General features: G+C 37.3%; 1 protein-coding gene across 1 annotated transcript in view; it reads left to right on the top strand.

The window, feature by feature from the left end:
• The window catches only part of AQR (aquarius intron-binding spliceosomal factor), a 57,236-nt gene extending 47,874 nt beyond the window's left edge, over positions 1-9,362 (top strand). Inside the window, exons 33-35 of the mRNA XM_082762096.1 lie at positions 687-861; positions 1,959-2,072; positions 5,126-9,362. Of these exons, the coding sequence (XP_082618222.1) occupies positions 687-861; positions 1,959-2,072; positions 5,126-5,365 (529 nt within the window). The 3' untranslated portion in view covers positions 5,366-9,362. The remainder of the gene's footprint in view (positions 1-686; positions 862-1,958; positions 2,073-5,125) is intronic.
• Positions 9,363-14,530: the final 5,168 nt, after the last annotated feature.

Genomic DNA, 14,530 nt, shown 5'->3' on the forward strand with positions numbered 1-14,530 from the left:
ATGTTGAATGAAATTCAGACCCAGTTCCTTTTGACAACTGTCTGCTTCCCTTTTTACATCCACTTTATCTTTTAGTAATGGCTCTTACACAATAAGAAGTGTATACTGCTGCAGGTGGGCAGAACTTGGTTTCACCTTAAGTAGATTAATAGGAATGCAATTAATGCTTGTTGAATAAATGCAGGCTTAAAATTTCTTATAGATTATTTTCCATAAGTGAGCATTTTGTTTTGTATCAGAACTGTTTGCTGCCGAAGTTGTGTCATCATGTGCCGTTTAAAATGTTTGCTCTTCCGTTTTGGGGTTGAGTGGGGGCAGACTTACTCAGCAGCAGCGAGATGAGTTATGGTACGCATGTTTTCTCATTCAGGGATACAGACAGGCAGTTGTGACTTGTTCCCAATGTAAAACTTAACTATAAAACTTAACTGTTTTTCTGGACTTTAGAGCTAAAGGGTGAGTTTCATATCATTAACAATGTAGTGAGCTCTCTTTTATGTAAACGTTCTAGGATTTTGTTTGTTATTAAAACTATAGTAGGAAGAAAAATTGAAAACAAAATAGTATTTTAGCAAATGCCTTTATAGTTACTTTAATTAAGACTTCTGCATACTTCTTGTTACTTTTATTGGAATTGTATCGTCAGTGAGAAAGAACATGATTAATTTATTTGTTTTTTTTTGAAGGGATGTTCGACGATTAGTTGTTGCCATGTCAAGAGCCAGGCTTGGCCTTTATATCTTTGCAAGAGTATCTCTGTTTCAGAACTGTTTTGAACTAACTCCAGCATTCAGCCAGCTCACAGCTAGACCACTTCACCTCCATATAATTCCCACAGAATGTTTTCCAGCAGCAAGACAGGTAGGAACAGCTACTGTGAATTTTGCTGTCTGCAATGGGGTGTACTTGTTGCCTGCCTTTAAGTGAGCTATAAGAGACGAGACTGCAGTGTCTTCACTGTTAAATCAATGCTCCTTGGATAGTTATATCCCTGGAGTTAAGTTTTATCGTGATACCAGCTGTTCTTAATTGATTATTCCACAAAACTAATTTATCAGTCATACCTGCTTTTTTTTCCGAAGTTCTGCCTTTGAAAGTAATTCTGCATTTTTATTTTAGGATAAGTATGTAGGGTTTTCCAGTGTTATGTAATTTTAGTCTTGTTACAAAACAAATAAATGTCACTTCTCAAAAAAAAACAAACAAGCAAAAAAAACCACAAAGCTAATTGCTTTTCATTAATATTGGTAAAATTGCATTTGACTGAGTAATTCAGGATAGCAATTAAAATTGTTGCTGAGCAAGGTATATAAATACAAAAAATTTGTAATGTTGTACTAGAACTTTAGTAAAACGTTAAGTGTTTAAGTACAGGACACTTAATGAGTAGGATGCTAAACAACCAAATAAGAACTGGAGGAACATGTCTGCTTTGCTGTCTGAAGCTTTGAGAAGAGTACCTGCATGAATCCAAAACTCAATTAGAAATCTTTACCTGGTCTTAAATACTGTTGACACGTTTGGGAGGGAGTCTTTCTGTTGAAACTGGTCTACTCTGCAACAAAGAATGAGTGTACAAGTGTACATGGTCAGAGAGAGTGTGAGTGTAGGCAAGGATGAGGTGGTTTCTGGCAGACAAGTAGGCTAATGTGAGCTGAAACTATTTATGCCTTGAGTTAAATAACTGGAGTCCTAAGTGTACTTCATGGATTAAGTATTGGAACCCAGCCTGTCCTTCTGAAATGAAATTTTTTCGTTGGGCTGCAGTGTCATGGTTAATCCAGTCACTCAAAATGCAATTCCCACATTTCCTACCATTCAAAAAGAATGTAGCTATTTCTTTCTTTAAAAAGCATTTTTTCATTTACTGGGTTTACGTTTCCTAAAACAGTATAACAACTTTTTGGATAACGGCTGTGTTGCTTTGCTTGTTGAATTTCTACTTTTTTCCTCTTTAGAACGGAGAACGACCATCTCACCAAATACATGTTATTAAGAACATGCCTCAGATGGCTAACTTTGTGTACAACATGTATATGCACATGATACAGAGTACACGCCACTACCAACAGGTAAGGGCCTTCTTACCATTGGAAGGTGCATACCTAAAATAACATAAATTTCAGTAAGTAACCAGGGATACTGTTGAGGTTTGAGATTGTTGCTGTTATGTTTAGAATTCAAGAAGGTTTTATGGCTGAGAGTGAGAATATTGATGTCTCTAAAATCTTGCAGTAGCAGGATTTGCATCTTTTACTAACTTAGGCCCCAATTTAAGGCCCCCAAAATAGCCATAACTAGTGCTGAGTGCTTAAAATAATTCTGTCTGGGCCACAAAATTCCTTATTAATACTGAATATCTAGTCTGTTTGATACTTACTTGAGGTAAACTTGTGCATTATGCTCCAGGTAAGTGCAGCTAGTAACGTTACAGCACTGCTGCATGGTGTGATAATGCTTTGTAATAGATATTTTCATGACATGGCTGCTGTGTATAGAGAGACTAGGTCATGTCTTCAAACCATTTTAACCAAGTTAGCTGGCTGTATTATCCAGGCTGGTTAGCAGCTGTCTAGTGGAACTTTTCATCAGGACTAGTTCAGCACCAAGCTAAGTAGTATGGTCTTAGTGGGGGTAGATCCTTTCTCACTTTTGTTCCTAATTTTGTCACTGCGTAATCCCTGGAGCAGAAAACGTTAGAAACACCTTGACTCCTTATCATGTACATGAGCAGAGCTTTGAAACAGTTTAAATGCTATACAGAGAGCTGCCTTTAGTCAACACACTTGGATCTGTAGATGCTTAGGGATAGTTGACAGTAAACAGAGAGAGAAGTCTTTGTTATCCCTGAACTGCAACACATTACATTTAATACCTTGGTGTTTTACAGTTATATTAGTTATAACTTATTCTTACATGGTACTCTGTGTAGCTTCCTTGTTGATTTTTGCTTTTCTGAAGAATTTCCAAAGGCAGAAGAAATTGATGTAAAAGAAACACTACTCACTTTCTTCTAGCTGACTGTGGAAAGAGTGTGAGCATGACTCTCCATTCCTGAATAGGGTGCTTGTCTCTGAGATCTAGGTTCTGTTCATTAATGCAGGGGTATTTCTCTGTCACCTCTTCCTTCCTTCTTCCAATGACTGTTTCATCTAATATCAGAACTGTGTAACAAGTAGAGATCAGAACCTAAAATGCTCTCTCAGCTTAATGTTGTACTTACGGATGGAACATTTATTTTCCTCAATTTCTTTTTCTCAATGAATCATGGATTTTTTTTTTTTCTTCTGGGCAATATAGTTTCAGTCAAATTTAAGTACTTTGCTACCTAGAACAAGTCTTTGCCAAGTAGGCTGGATGCTTTCTTGCTGTTTCGGGGAAATGCTTGAATTACCTGTCTGTAGTAAAGAAAGGGAGTAAAGAAGAATGACACCAGTAAAATCGTTTCATGTAGCTGTGTATTGCAGATTGCATTTAATGAGGACACAGTGGACTGTGCAATTGGTTACACTCAGAAGTGTTTGAATGTCCTGAAAAGCAGATGGTAGCAACCGAATTTTATCAAAAGATGGGTTTGCTTGATTCCCTAATTGAATATGCACCTGAACCTTCTGCTAATACCAGCTATTTCTTTTAGCATCCTAATCTTACATTGCTAGCTAAAATTAGTTTAAAAAAACAAACAAACAAAACAAAAAAAAACCACTGGTTTCCTACTGTGGAAATGAATCATGCTCTTCTTGCAGCAGTAGCCAAAAAGTAAAGTTAAAAAATAAAAAAATAAAAAATTGTAGACATAAAGCTTTTTTTTTTTTTTTACCCTTTCAAATAAAAAATGGTGTTTTTCTATTATTTTTGTATTCTTTTCGTATTCTTTCTATTCTTTTCGTATTCTTTTCCTTTGGCCCTCACAGTACTAGTCACAAAACACAGTATGAATCTAACTTCATTACAGAAGTCTCATGTGTTGAGGATGCATATTTTTGTAATTAAAGTATCTCTGATTTTTAGACATTCTTTTTCTGTGAACAAATGGATTATGGGGAACAGCGTAACTTTAAAGTATGTAGAAAAAAAACAAGTTATTTGCTGGTAGCCATAATTGCTGCATAGATTGGTCCATGCTTGTCAGAAATTTGTAATATTAATGTCATCTAACTGAAGATAAGACTTTACAATAATTAAACGCTTAATTGTACGTGAGAAGCTAAATTGCCTTTAAGCAAAACATAACCAATCACCCACAGGAGATTTATCAAATTTTCATTTCATTGAAATGCTGCACAGTATTCAAGGAAGTATCTAACATGTCATTAAATAATATCAAGCTGCAAGAAGGATGAGATTTTCTATACAGCTTCGAGTTGAATAGCATTCATCATAGTTTTCAGCTCACTGTATTCTTTGTTTGTTTGCCCCATGTCTGTAACGTGGCTACAGCTGCTGCTTGTAATGTTTTGTACCTGCAAACCACATTCTTGGTTGTGAGCAAAGCACTTTGAACACACTAAAATACTTTTACATAAGTAGTATGTGAAAAATATTTAAGTATTTCTTTACCTGTTACTTGAACTTATATTGTTCTACTTTTAGAGCTGTGGATGAAACTTGCATAAATAATGTCCACATAACACTTTATAAGATGTTTTGAGGAGAAATTACTGAGTTACTGGAATAAGTTGTTAAAGGCAGGCTTAAAAAGGAGTCCAGCTTATCTTGGAGTTGAAAATGATTGATAGATGAGGTTTTGGTGGGAATGTGGTTGTTGCTCCAAATAGGGCTTTACTGTGGTCCCGTCACTTGTGTGTCTCTTTGGAATAATGAAATGTTTGATACCCTTGAGTTGGAAGTACTGAGATCTTAACACCTGCTTTTCATGCCAAAAAAAAAAAAAAAAAGACCCATGTGTGAGCCAAGGTGACTCTACATTTTATTTATATAGGCACTTTCTAAAAGGCTTTAGAAGCCTATTTAAGGCTTTGAAATTTTAAGGCTTTGTTGTTATTTAATCTAATGCAAATCCTTAAATCTAAAATGAACAAACAGGCTGAAGTAGGAATAGATACTAAAATGATTTATTTGTTTGTTGTAAAAACTGAAAATTACTTCTTTTTCTATTATCCAGCGTTTATTGCCCCCACCTGCCATGACTGAAGAAGCTGAAGTGACTCCAACTCAAGAGACTGAAGCAGAAGTTGAAGTGCAAGGCATGCAGGAAGATGCAAAAGAAGAAAATAAGGTAGAAGAAATAAAGGAAGAAGAATTGAAAGTGGCAGAAGTGGCTGAACATCGAACAATGCCAGAACACCCCGGAAGAGACAGTGATAGTGAAGACAGTGAACCTGAAGAAGAGACTGAAAAGTGATCCAAGTGATGTTTGTCCTCATATCTGTATTTTGGAAAACAGATGGGAAAAAGCAGTTAGAAATATGGTTGCTATTTTTACATTGACTTTTTTTAAATGGTTGCTTGTGTAATGTGACCTTGTTTTGTATATTTTCACTGAATACCTTGTGGACAAGCAAAATGATTGGCAAACATTTTACTGAGTTCTTGTCAGTAATGTAATTTCTTTAATTGCCTCAAATGATATAGTTTCCTTTTCATAAGTTTTCCAGTAAAGATGCTTTTATACAAGTTGTGAATATTTTTTTAAGTTATTGGTCTTTAATTCAATCACTGCATTATATGTTAAAATTTACTGATTAACTGTATTCAGTATTGACCAGACAGTCTTTGTAGTTTCCTTAATATATTTTACAGTGGATAATTTCTTACGCAGAACTGCTCTTATATACACTGAGATGGCATATTAGGTTTAGGCTCAAGTTCGGTAAGATTTAATTGCACATATGAGCAATGTGAATTACCATGGGACTTTGAAATTTTTAAAAAGCTTTATTGAATCATTCCTTACACAAGAAGTAAAGATGCAGCTTTTTAACAGCATTATTAAGTTAGTGCTTTGAAATAAAATATCTCATTTTAAGAGGACACAGGATAAAGCCCTATGAGAAATAAATATTAAAGCAGTTCACTGAATGAAGGATTTACAAAATATGCAATACTGATAGTAAAGACATAATGGCTGAGTGGGTTTTCTAGAGTAATATCTTTCCTAGAGTAATACATCTTTCATAAAGTGACAAGTGAGAAGTTTTTCCCTGGTTTGTTAAAAATATCTGCCAATTTAGCAAATTTTCCAGTGATAGCGTAATAGAATCATTAAGGTTGGAAGAGACCTCCAAGATCATCTGGTCCAACCATACCCCTGTCACCCACTAAACCATGTCCCTAAGCAACTCAATAAGACCTATGAATTTCCAAGTTTGATTTTCAAACAGAGTAGTAGCCATAGGAACATCTTTGACTCCTGACAATGGGGAAATACTTGGGTTTCAAGTACTGCAATTCTGGATCTGCCAGAAGAATTTCCTCGTTAAATGCATTAGAGATTCATCAACCTACATTAACCTATTACTACGACTTAAGGTCTTTATTTTTTCTTAGTATTTTTGTAGTATAATAAAATAAAAAAAAAACAAATATAAGCCAAGCTCAATGAAACACATGTATTTTATATTTGTGCACTCATTTCACCTGCCTTTCCCCCCTCTAACTCTGTCAGTTAGAGGGTAGCTCAGGAGTAACAAACCATAATACTTACTATTGGCACATACATGTAGTATTCATTTTTCTGGTTTGCTTTTCATTCAGTGCTGAGCCATCTCAGACAAGAATACTCTTTTGAACAGATTTGTATTGTCATTATTTGTTCTGTGTGGAAAGGAATGTACTGCTTACTTACAAACAGTCTGCCTTTGGAGGACAAGTAGCAGTTGATGTCAGGGTGGTAAGCTTCCTGCAGTAATGTTCACGTGTTCAAGCAGGGATGAATAATACAGGGCCTTCAGGCAATATGTGACAAACTCAGCTGAGGGTTGTCATCTTTGTTTTCCAAAGCATTTTCTATAAATGGTCTGACAATCGCTTACTGTGCTCAGAATTTTAGGAAACAGTGGTAAAGGATTCTGGAAGGGTTTTTTTGTTTGTTTTGTTTTCCTAAAATGGATGATTTAACTGGCAGGGATTCTATCAATAAATACAACAGAAAAAGCAACCAAAGCTTAAAGGGATTGTGAAGACATCCTTGATTCGTATGTGGTTTGTGGTGAAATCTTGCTGTTGGTCTGAGAGCACACTGGCCTGTGTGATGCTGCATCCCATGTGCAGGCATGCGTATGTGGTCCCTTCTGACTCACTGGGTCCTTGTAGAACAACAGCCAGGTATACAGTTAAATTTCTAGACCTCAGTGTTGCCCTAAAATGGTCAGTAGACTTGTGACAAAGATTTTATTGGCTAGTCCTTGCTGCAATCTTCTGTACATTAAACTTTACACTTTTCGGGAACATGAAAGCATTGGGAGAATGCATTTTCAGAAGCCTGGAAAATAATGTTTATCGTGTAGCAGTGGTTAGAAAATTCTTTATAGATTCAGAGGCCTTTTTTTTTTTTAAAAAAAAAAAAAAGGTTCTGTTTATTATTTTTTGGTAAAGCATAAACTTAGCATTTTCCAGGAAAATATATTTAGTTTTGATTTTCTATTTAAACTTTACTATGAAAAAGAGTTGGTGGGAGAAATGATAATGTTAATTTTGACCTACACACTTTGTTTTCCAAAGGCAATGTTTGCTTGGAATTTAGCATCCCCTTTTGATGTCTGGATCTTTATTCTAGCGACCAACGAGGTCTAGATGTTAATAATGTATTTAACTCCTGAGATAATTGAAATTTCAAACAAAAATCATGATAATATGTTGTGTTTTTTTTTTTTTTTAAGTGAAAAATGAAAAAACAATCACCATTCAAGCATTATTGCAAAGAATGATTATAGCAATGCATGAAAACCTAGAGAACAAAATCCTTGTGAAGAGAAGGTCCTTTAAACATACGAACAAAAGGAAAATATTTAAAAGCACTTTTTTTTTTTTTTTTTTTTTTTTTTTATTGTTCCAAAGCCATGCAATAAAAAACTAAGGACATTTTAAATGAAACTAAAGAAGTGTTAGTGGTTTTTCTTCATATTTACTTAGCCAGTGCTTCCATTAATTGGTCTATTTTTTCTCTATTACACTGAGCCTGTGAAACACCTTGGAAGCTACTTTCCAAATTTATTCAGCAACAGCTCAAATCCTTAGACTCTTAATTTGTGCAGATATAAAAATGACACCGTAATTCAATGTACTACTCATTTCTGTAACAACCAGAAAAATGAGCAAAGAGCAGTTCACTTTCTTACTGATCCTTCATCCATACATAGCTGAGATAGGGGCCTGTATTTGTGCAGTACTTTTCCATCTGTGACTGAAATAATGCAGTAAGTACAGGTTTAGAAATGATCACGGAAAATGCCTTAGTAATGGTTTGCTTTTGCTTTGGTTTATGGCTTGGCCATGTGGCCAAAAAAAAAAAAAAAAAAAAAAAAAAAAAAGAGTTTGCCAAGGAAAAAGATTAAAGAAGTGGAGATCTTAATGACAGCATCCATAAACTCCGAAAGACAAGGCTGTTGTTTTTTCCTAGCCTACCTTGACTTTGCCTTAGTACTGCTGTATGTGTTGGGTAAGGTTCTAACATTTTTCAAACAGCGAAGCAAGCGTTCTGCCACTTCACTTCCTTCTTGAACTGGGTCTTTGCTGTTTCATGGGACATAAAAGGGTATCAGTCCTGAAGAAAAGTATTCCTATGTGGAGTAGAAGTTAAGTACTGTTGACAGAACGCCTTTGCTGACAGGACAGGAAAGACTACTTTTATTCTTTGAAATCAGAATTATTTTTAAAAAGAGAACCTGCAGGCAAAGTTGCTCACGTACTGGATAAACAAGATGACTTACAATTCTACTGAAACGAGAATTAGGTAACACTTGGAATCTCATAGGGCAAATAGACAAAAGTAAATGTCCTAGCCAACAAATGAATCATGACCCACAGCAGTCAAGAAGCTGTGAATGCCATTAAGACATACGGCAGTGTAGCTTCGTTTGCCAAATATGGTAATCCTCCCAGCAGAATCAATCAATAGAAAACGAATATTTTCAGGGGATTTTTGAAGGCTGTTTTTACGTCCCTTAGTGCTTGCCCTGCTATGTGGTTTCTCAGTGTAGTTTTCATACAGTCCTGTACCTCAGAGGATTGGTTGCTTAAGAACCTGACAAAAGAAAAAACTCTGTACAATGTTTGTGTGCTGTAGTACTAAGAAACACATTTTAAAAGTAAGCTATTAAAATTACAAATTAATAAAGATTTTCCTTAAAGTTCTTTCAGCTAAGCATCCTCTGTAAGTCCATGCATTTGCCTAATTTTTGTGTGGTTCCTGAAAAAATATAATACTCAACCTTCCAAAACAATTTTTTCCTTACCATCAGGTGTATCTACACAATCTCTACATTAAAAGAATGCAAGAAAAGAGGAAGAAACAACACCTGCAGTGCTATTCAATCTCTGTTTGTAAATAGTAATATTTCAGGACACTAAATACCACTATTGAAATGAGAAAATGATATTTCCCACTCCTATGGTAGGTAATAAGGGCAGATTATTTCTCCAGGCCTTGCTCTGGAAGGGCTTTAGTCAGCTTAATCTGGCACACATGAGGGATAATGTAATATTGCAAAAAATAGTTTCATATACCTTTTGTTAGATTTTCTATCACCTTGGAGGGAAAAAAAAAAAAAAAAGAGCAAGGACATGGATATTTGAATCAAGTAATAATAACATTAGTTAAGTGTAATGCAGAGAAGCCTGTTGCTGTACTGTTGTACCTGGAAAACAAGATAAAAATAAAAGCAGAAGAGTTATTTCAGCTACAAATAAGAAACTTTCCAGAGTTCAGACATTATCTCTTTGCTTGAAAAACATCAGAGGAAACAGAGAACACATTTCTCTATACATGCATGATTCACTTTTAGGAAAATATAGACTGAAGCAAAAAGTTGAGCCAACTGTTGTCAATTATGTGGTTCATCTATAGATATCTGTAAAAAAACATATAGAGCCACAGTGTACATTTGCCTGATGAAACATTAGAATTTTATGATTCCAGAGAATAGCATAAAAGAATAAGCTAGAGACTGAAATAAGGGTCAGGAATATATCAGTCTTGGCATTGTTTGTGAGAGATAAAAAGAAGCCGCCCTTATTGCATTTATCAAGTGTGAATTCCTAAATTGCTGCAACCCAGAGTAAGAGAAGCCCTGCTACACATCTAGAGACGCTTCAGCATCCTGCTGTGCTAGCCTGACATCTCTTGTGTGTCAAGAGCACTTATTTTTAGATGGCACGGTCATTAGGGACATAATGCATCGTAACTACTGTAAAGGAAGTAGTTTAGGGGCAGCAGAAGTGGGTAGGGGGAAGCTCAGCATGGAGGCACTAAGATTCTGTTTCTGACCTTAATCCACAGCAGTGCAGACTTGTCCTATTTTTGGGAGTGATTTTTGGCAGCAATGTCCTATTGGGCAATACCATGTTTTCTAAAATGAGACATACCACATGTTTTGCATGCTGAGTCATAAAGGGGAGAAAGCGCCTTAACAGTAATCCTCTTTTGCTTGAGGACACATGCAAGAACACTGAAACAAGACAATTAGGGAAAAAGAAAAACCCAACTGCAGAAGTGTTGTCTTGCTTTTTGTTGCTGTTGTTTTTTTTGTTTTGTTTGTTTGTTTGTTTGTTTTGGGTGGGATGGAGTTAATTTTCTTTATAGAGGTTTATATGATGCTGTGTTCTGGATTTTTGATGCAAATAGTGCAAATAACACACCAATGTTTTCAGTCATTGCACAGCAGTGCTTACACAGAGACAAGGGCTTTTCTACTTCAACTTTCATGTACTCTGTTCCTCAACTCATTTGATGTACTATGATGTATTATGAGCTAATTGTACTACTCCTTACATAGATACTTCAGCGATGGAGCAGTTGTCCTAGATTGCTCCCTGCTCCTGCAGTGTTCACCCACCGGCACTCTGTCAGTCTGAACTGTGTAATGAGAAGAGGCATTGAGGACAGCTGCTGGTCCTGACTCATCTTGGTTCTCGGTCCTAAGCACAGTACCTTCCTGTAATTCCAAGCTGAAACAGTTACCAACTGGAAAGAAAACCTTAGCTAATGTGGTGGATTTAGATGCTCCACATGAATATCAGGGGAACACACACATCTTGTGTATCAGTAATTTTTTTTTTTAAAGAGAGTCAACTCTTATGAGAAATTCTTAGTATAAAAACTAATGTGATATCCTTGATATTGTCTGTATGAAACCTGGTATTTTACCTCACTTGATATAAGATAAAGTCAATCCAGTAAATTACTAGTTTAAATCAGGACTTAAAATGTTTTTGGTATTATTACAATGTACAGAACTATAAATGCATATATATCCATGCCCTCTTTCAGGGTGGTGGGCATTAGATCAGAGATCAGTAAGCATATTATGATATGCCCCATAATGCATGTATGTAAGCCATGTATATACCACAGTGCTTTAGCTTTAACTTATGAATCTAATAAGTTATTTTTCACCTAGCAAGATCTTTTAAATGAACTATAAATACAATTGCAAATATATACATACATATATGCACAAGTAGGAAAAGGTTTTAGTAATTTTAGATAGAAAAACTGGGATAGATGTGCAGCTGACTAAAGGTTAGTTCAGAAATATGTGTGTATGTGCATGTTTATGTACTGGGTCTTACCCAGGTATGAAAATGGCAGATTTCTTACCCCATGTGTCTACAGATATTGATTTTTTCTGTGGTGCAATTTAGACTGCAGCTGCACTTCACTCCAGTGAAGCACTCAACTTTTCCTGGAGAGAAGCATCACAGTAAGTTTAGGGCACTGACTTTGACTGTATCCTGGCAGGCAGCTCCAATTCCTTCCCAGAACTTCTGTGCAGCAGTTTGTACCTATGGGGAAAGCAGTAAAACATCACAGTAGAGTCTATAGTAAGGAACTATTTAAAAATAATATTCCTGTGAAGGTGGGGTGGCCATTACTGGATATAAAGATGATCGCTGTATCTCTGGAGTTCTGTTTTGGAGTCTGTAAAGGCTCTCTCAGAGAATGAGGTCACTGACTCATACACTGAGTTGTTATCACTCTCCCTTCATGTTATCCCAAAGAATACAAACAAGAAAGTTTAGGTAACTGACAGCCCAGTTAGAGCATTTATACATGTAAGTTATTTTGGGTTTGGGATGTCTCATATGTCAATTTCAGAATCTAGATTGTAGCACTGTTCCAAGAGAAATAGCAGACAACAGTGAGTACATTGATGGGACACAAAGCTAAAAACCAGGGCAAGAATCCTGGGATCAAAGAGATATCTATTACCGGACTCACTTCTCATGGATATCCTTAGTCTTTCCGTCATCTGCTTTGATCAAATAGTCTTCCAGCTGGCACCTGTCTCCATCTTAGGCTACCTTTCTCCTTTGAGAAGGTAGGGAACAGGCTGTTGCTTATGAGTCTTCTCAAACTCATGCAAGCAGGGAAAAAGTGTTCTTTCTCAAGTCAGCTAGCTAAGCATTAAATGGGAATCTTCCCCATACTTTCCACCTTCTGACATGAGTTCAATATCTCAGTCTGCTGGTGACCAGACTTTTTTCTTCCTACTTGGTAACTGTTAGCTGCCTGAGTTTTGCTATTTTCTGCTGCAGCATTTTGCAATCTGGTCACATCACACAGAATTGAGGGAAAAAGACATCAGCCATGTTTGCTTTCTGGACTGGATATAGTATGCCTGTGAAAGATGTAATGTGAAAAGGAAACACTGTGCATGTAAGTAGAAATGTGTATTAAGGTAATCTGCCTACATTGCCAAACTGCCAGTAACCTAGTTTGCTGCTGCCTGGCTCTGAATTTAGTCTATATACATCAAGGCCTCTCATGAACCATACAGCCTCTTGGGATTAGACAGGAGCTTTGTGCAGATTTTTCAGGTTACAGTTTTAGATTTGAATGTTTCACATCCCATGATAGCCTCAAAAGTCTGTTTTTTCAGATCTAGCTCCTAGCCTGCATACATAAGAATAGCTGAAGAAAAAGCAGTGAGTCTTGCAACATCCTTTTCAAACCAGTGATGTTGGGGACAAGGAACAATTACAATGATCTTTTTGGTACTTCTGAGAAAAGTCTTGAACATATTCCTAGTTGTTTTATTAAATTTTGTGGACTATCAACATAGTAAAATCTGCTCAGAACAGGATAGGGAAGTCATTCAATAGAACAACAAAGACTGCATTTTCTTTTTCTGTATTGAAGGCAGATTTAGGACAGCTTGATTATATGGACGCCCGAGATGTCTGAAGACAGTTTTAATTAGCTAGTTTGTTTACCAAAGGTGATCAGAAATTGAAGACCACTTTATAATATTATTTCAGTGAATACCTGCTCAGATTGAAGATTAGCCTGTTAGTTTTCTATCAGGAGAAGAAAATAAGCTTTCCAACAACAAGGACCTGCATGGTGAAGAAGAGACTGAAGATTTAATACCAGTGTTTTGCTATGTTCTCCTGCTGGTGTACAGCTCCCCGCGGCCCCCTGGGGCCACTCGGCCGCAACGGCCAGGAGTTGGCCGTTGGGAGGTGGTGCTGAAGGGAGGAGAGGTTAAGAGATGGCCAGAAAACAGCTTGTATTTCTTTCTCTGTAACCAGGGCTTGGCGTGAGGAATTACTCAGGGGTCTGCCCTGAGGTGAAGGCATGGTGGGACCTGGTGCTCCCTGTGGCTCTTCTCTGCCACCCTTGCCAGCAGAGGCACAAGCTGCTTCACGTCGCCCCAGGTCCTGTTGAGCTGCTGCCCCAGGTGAGGCAGCGTTGGGCCCACACCTAGCACCCAGCTGCTGGCCCAGGTGAGGCAGGTTGGCCTTGGTGTGGTGAAATTGGTGTGGTCTTGTTGCCCAGAGAGGTTGTGGAGTCTCCTTCTCTGGAGATATTCAAAACCTGCCTGGATGCCATCCTGTGCAATGTGCTCTACGTGATCCTGCTTGGCAGGGGGGTTGGACTCAATGGTCTTTAGAGGTCTCTTCCTACCTCAGCCATTCTGTGATTGCGTGTGTGTGAAATCCTCTGCCCTGAGGAGGTGGCTGATGCACAGCTGTGAGGGCCTGCCCTCATCCATGGTGTGTTTTGCAGACAAAGGTCACCCAAGGCAGAAGGTTTGTGAGGGGGACTGTCAGGGAAGGCCAGGCATGGGGGTGCCTCAATTTGAGGAAGACATTTGGGCCATCTAGTGTTTGAGGCAGCCCTCTGTTCTCAGTACCTGGCCTAGCATTTAAGCCACTGGCAGAGACCATGTTAACTGCTGGGGATTGGTTGGGGTATGGTCAGAAAGGAGGAGGAAAGGGCTTTAGTCAAACAAGGTGTTTATCTTGCTTTTCTGCTTTAGTGAAAGACTGGAAGAAACATTCTGCTATTCTAAAGGACCATAGAGTTATTCTTTAAAGGTAAGGCTACTAGCCATATATTTTTCTG

This window comes from Aythya marila (genome assembly GCF_965140915.1).
Source record: "Aythya marila genome assembly, chromosome: 5".
Classification (NCBI taxonomy): Eukaryota; Metazoa; Chordata; class Aves; order Anseriformes; family Anatidae; genus Aythya; species Aythya marila.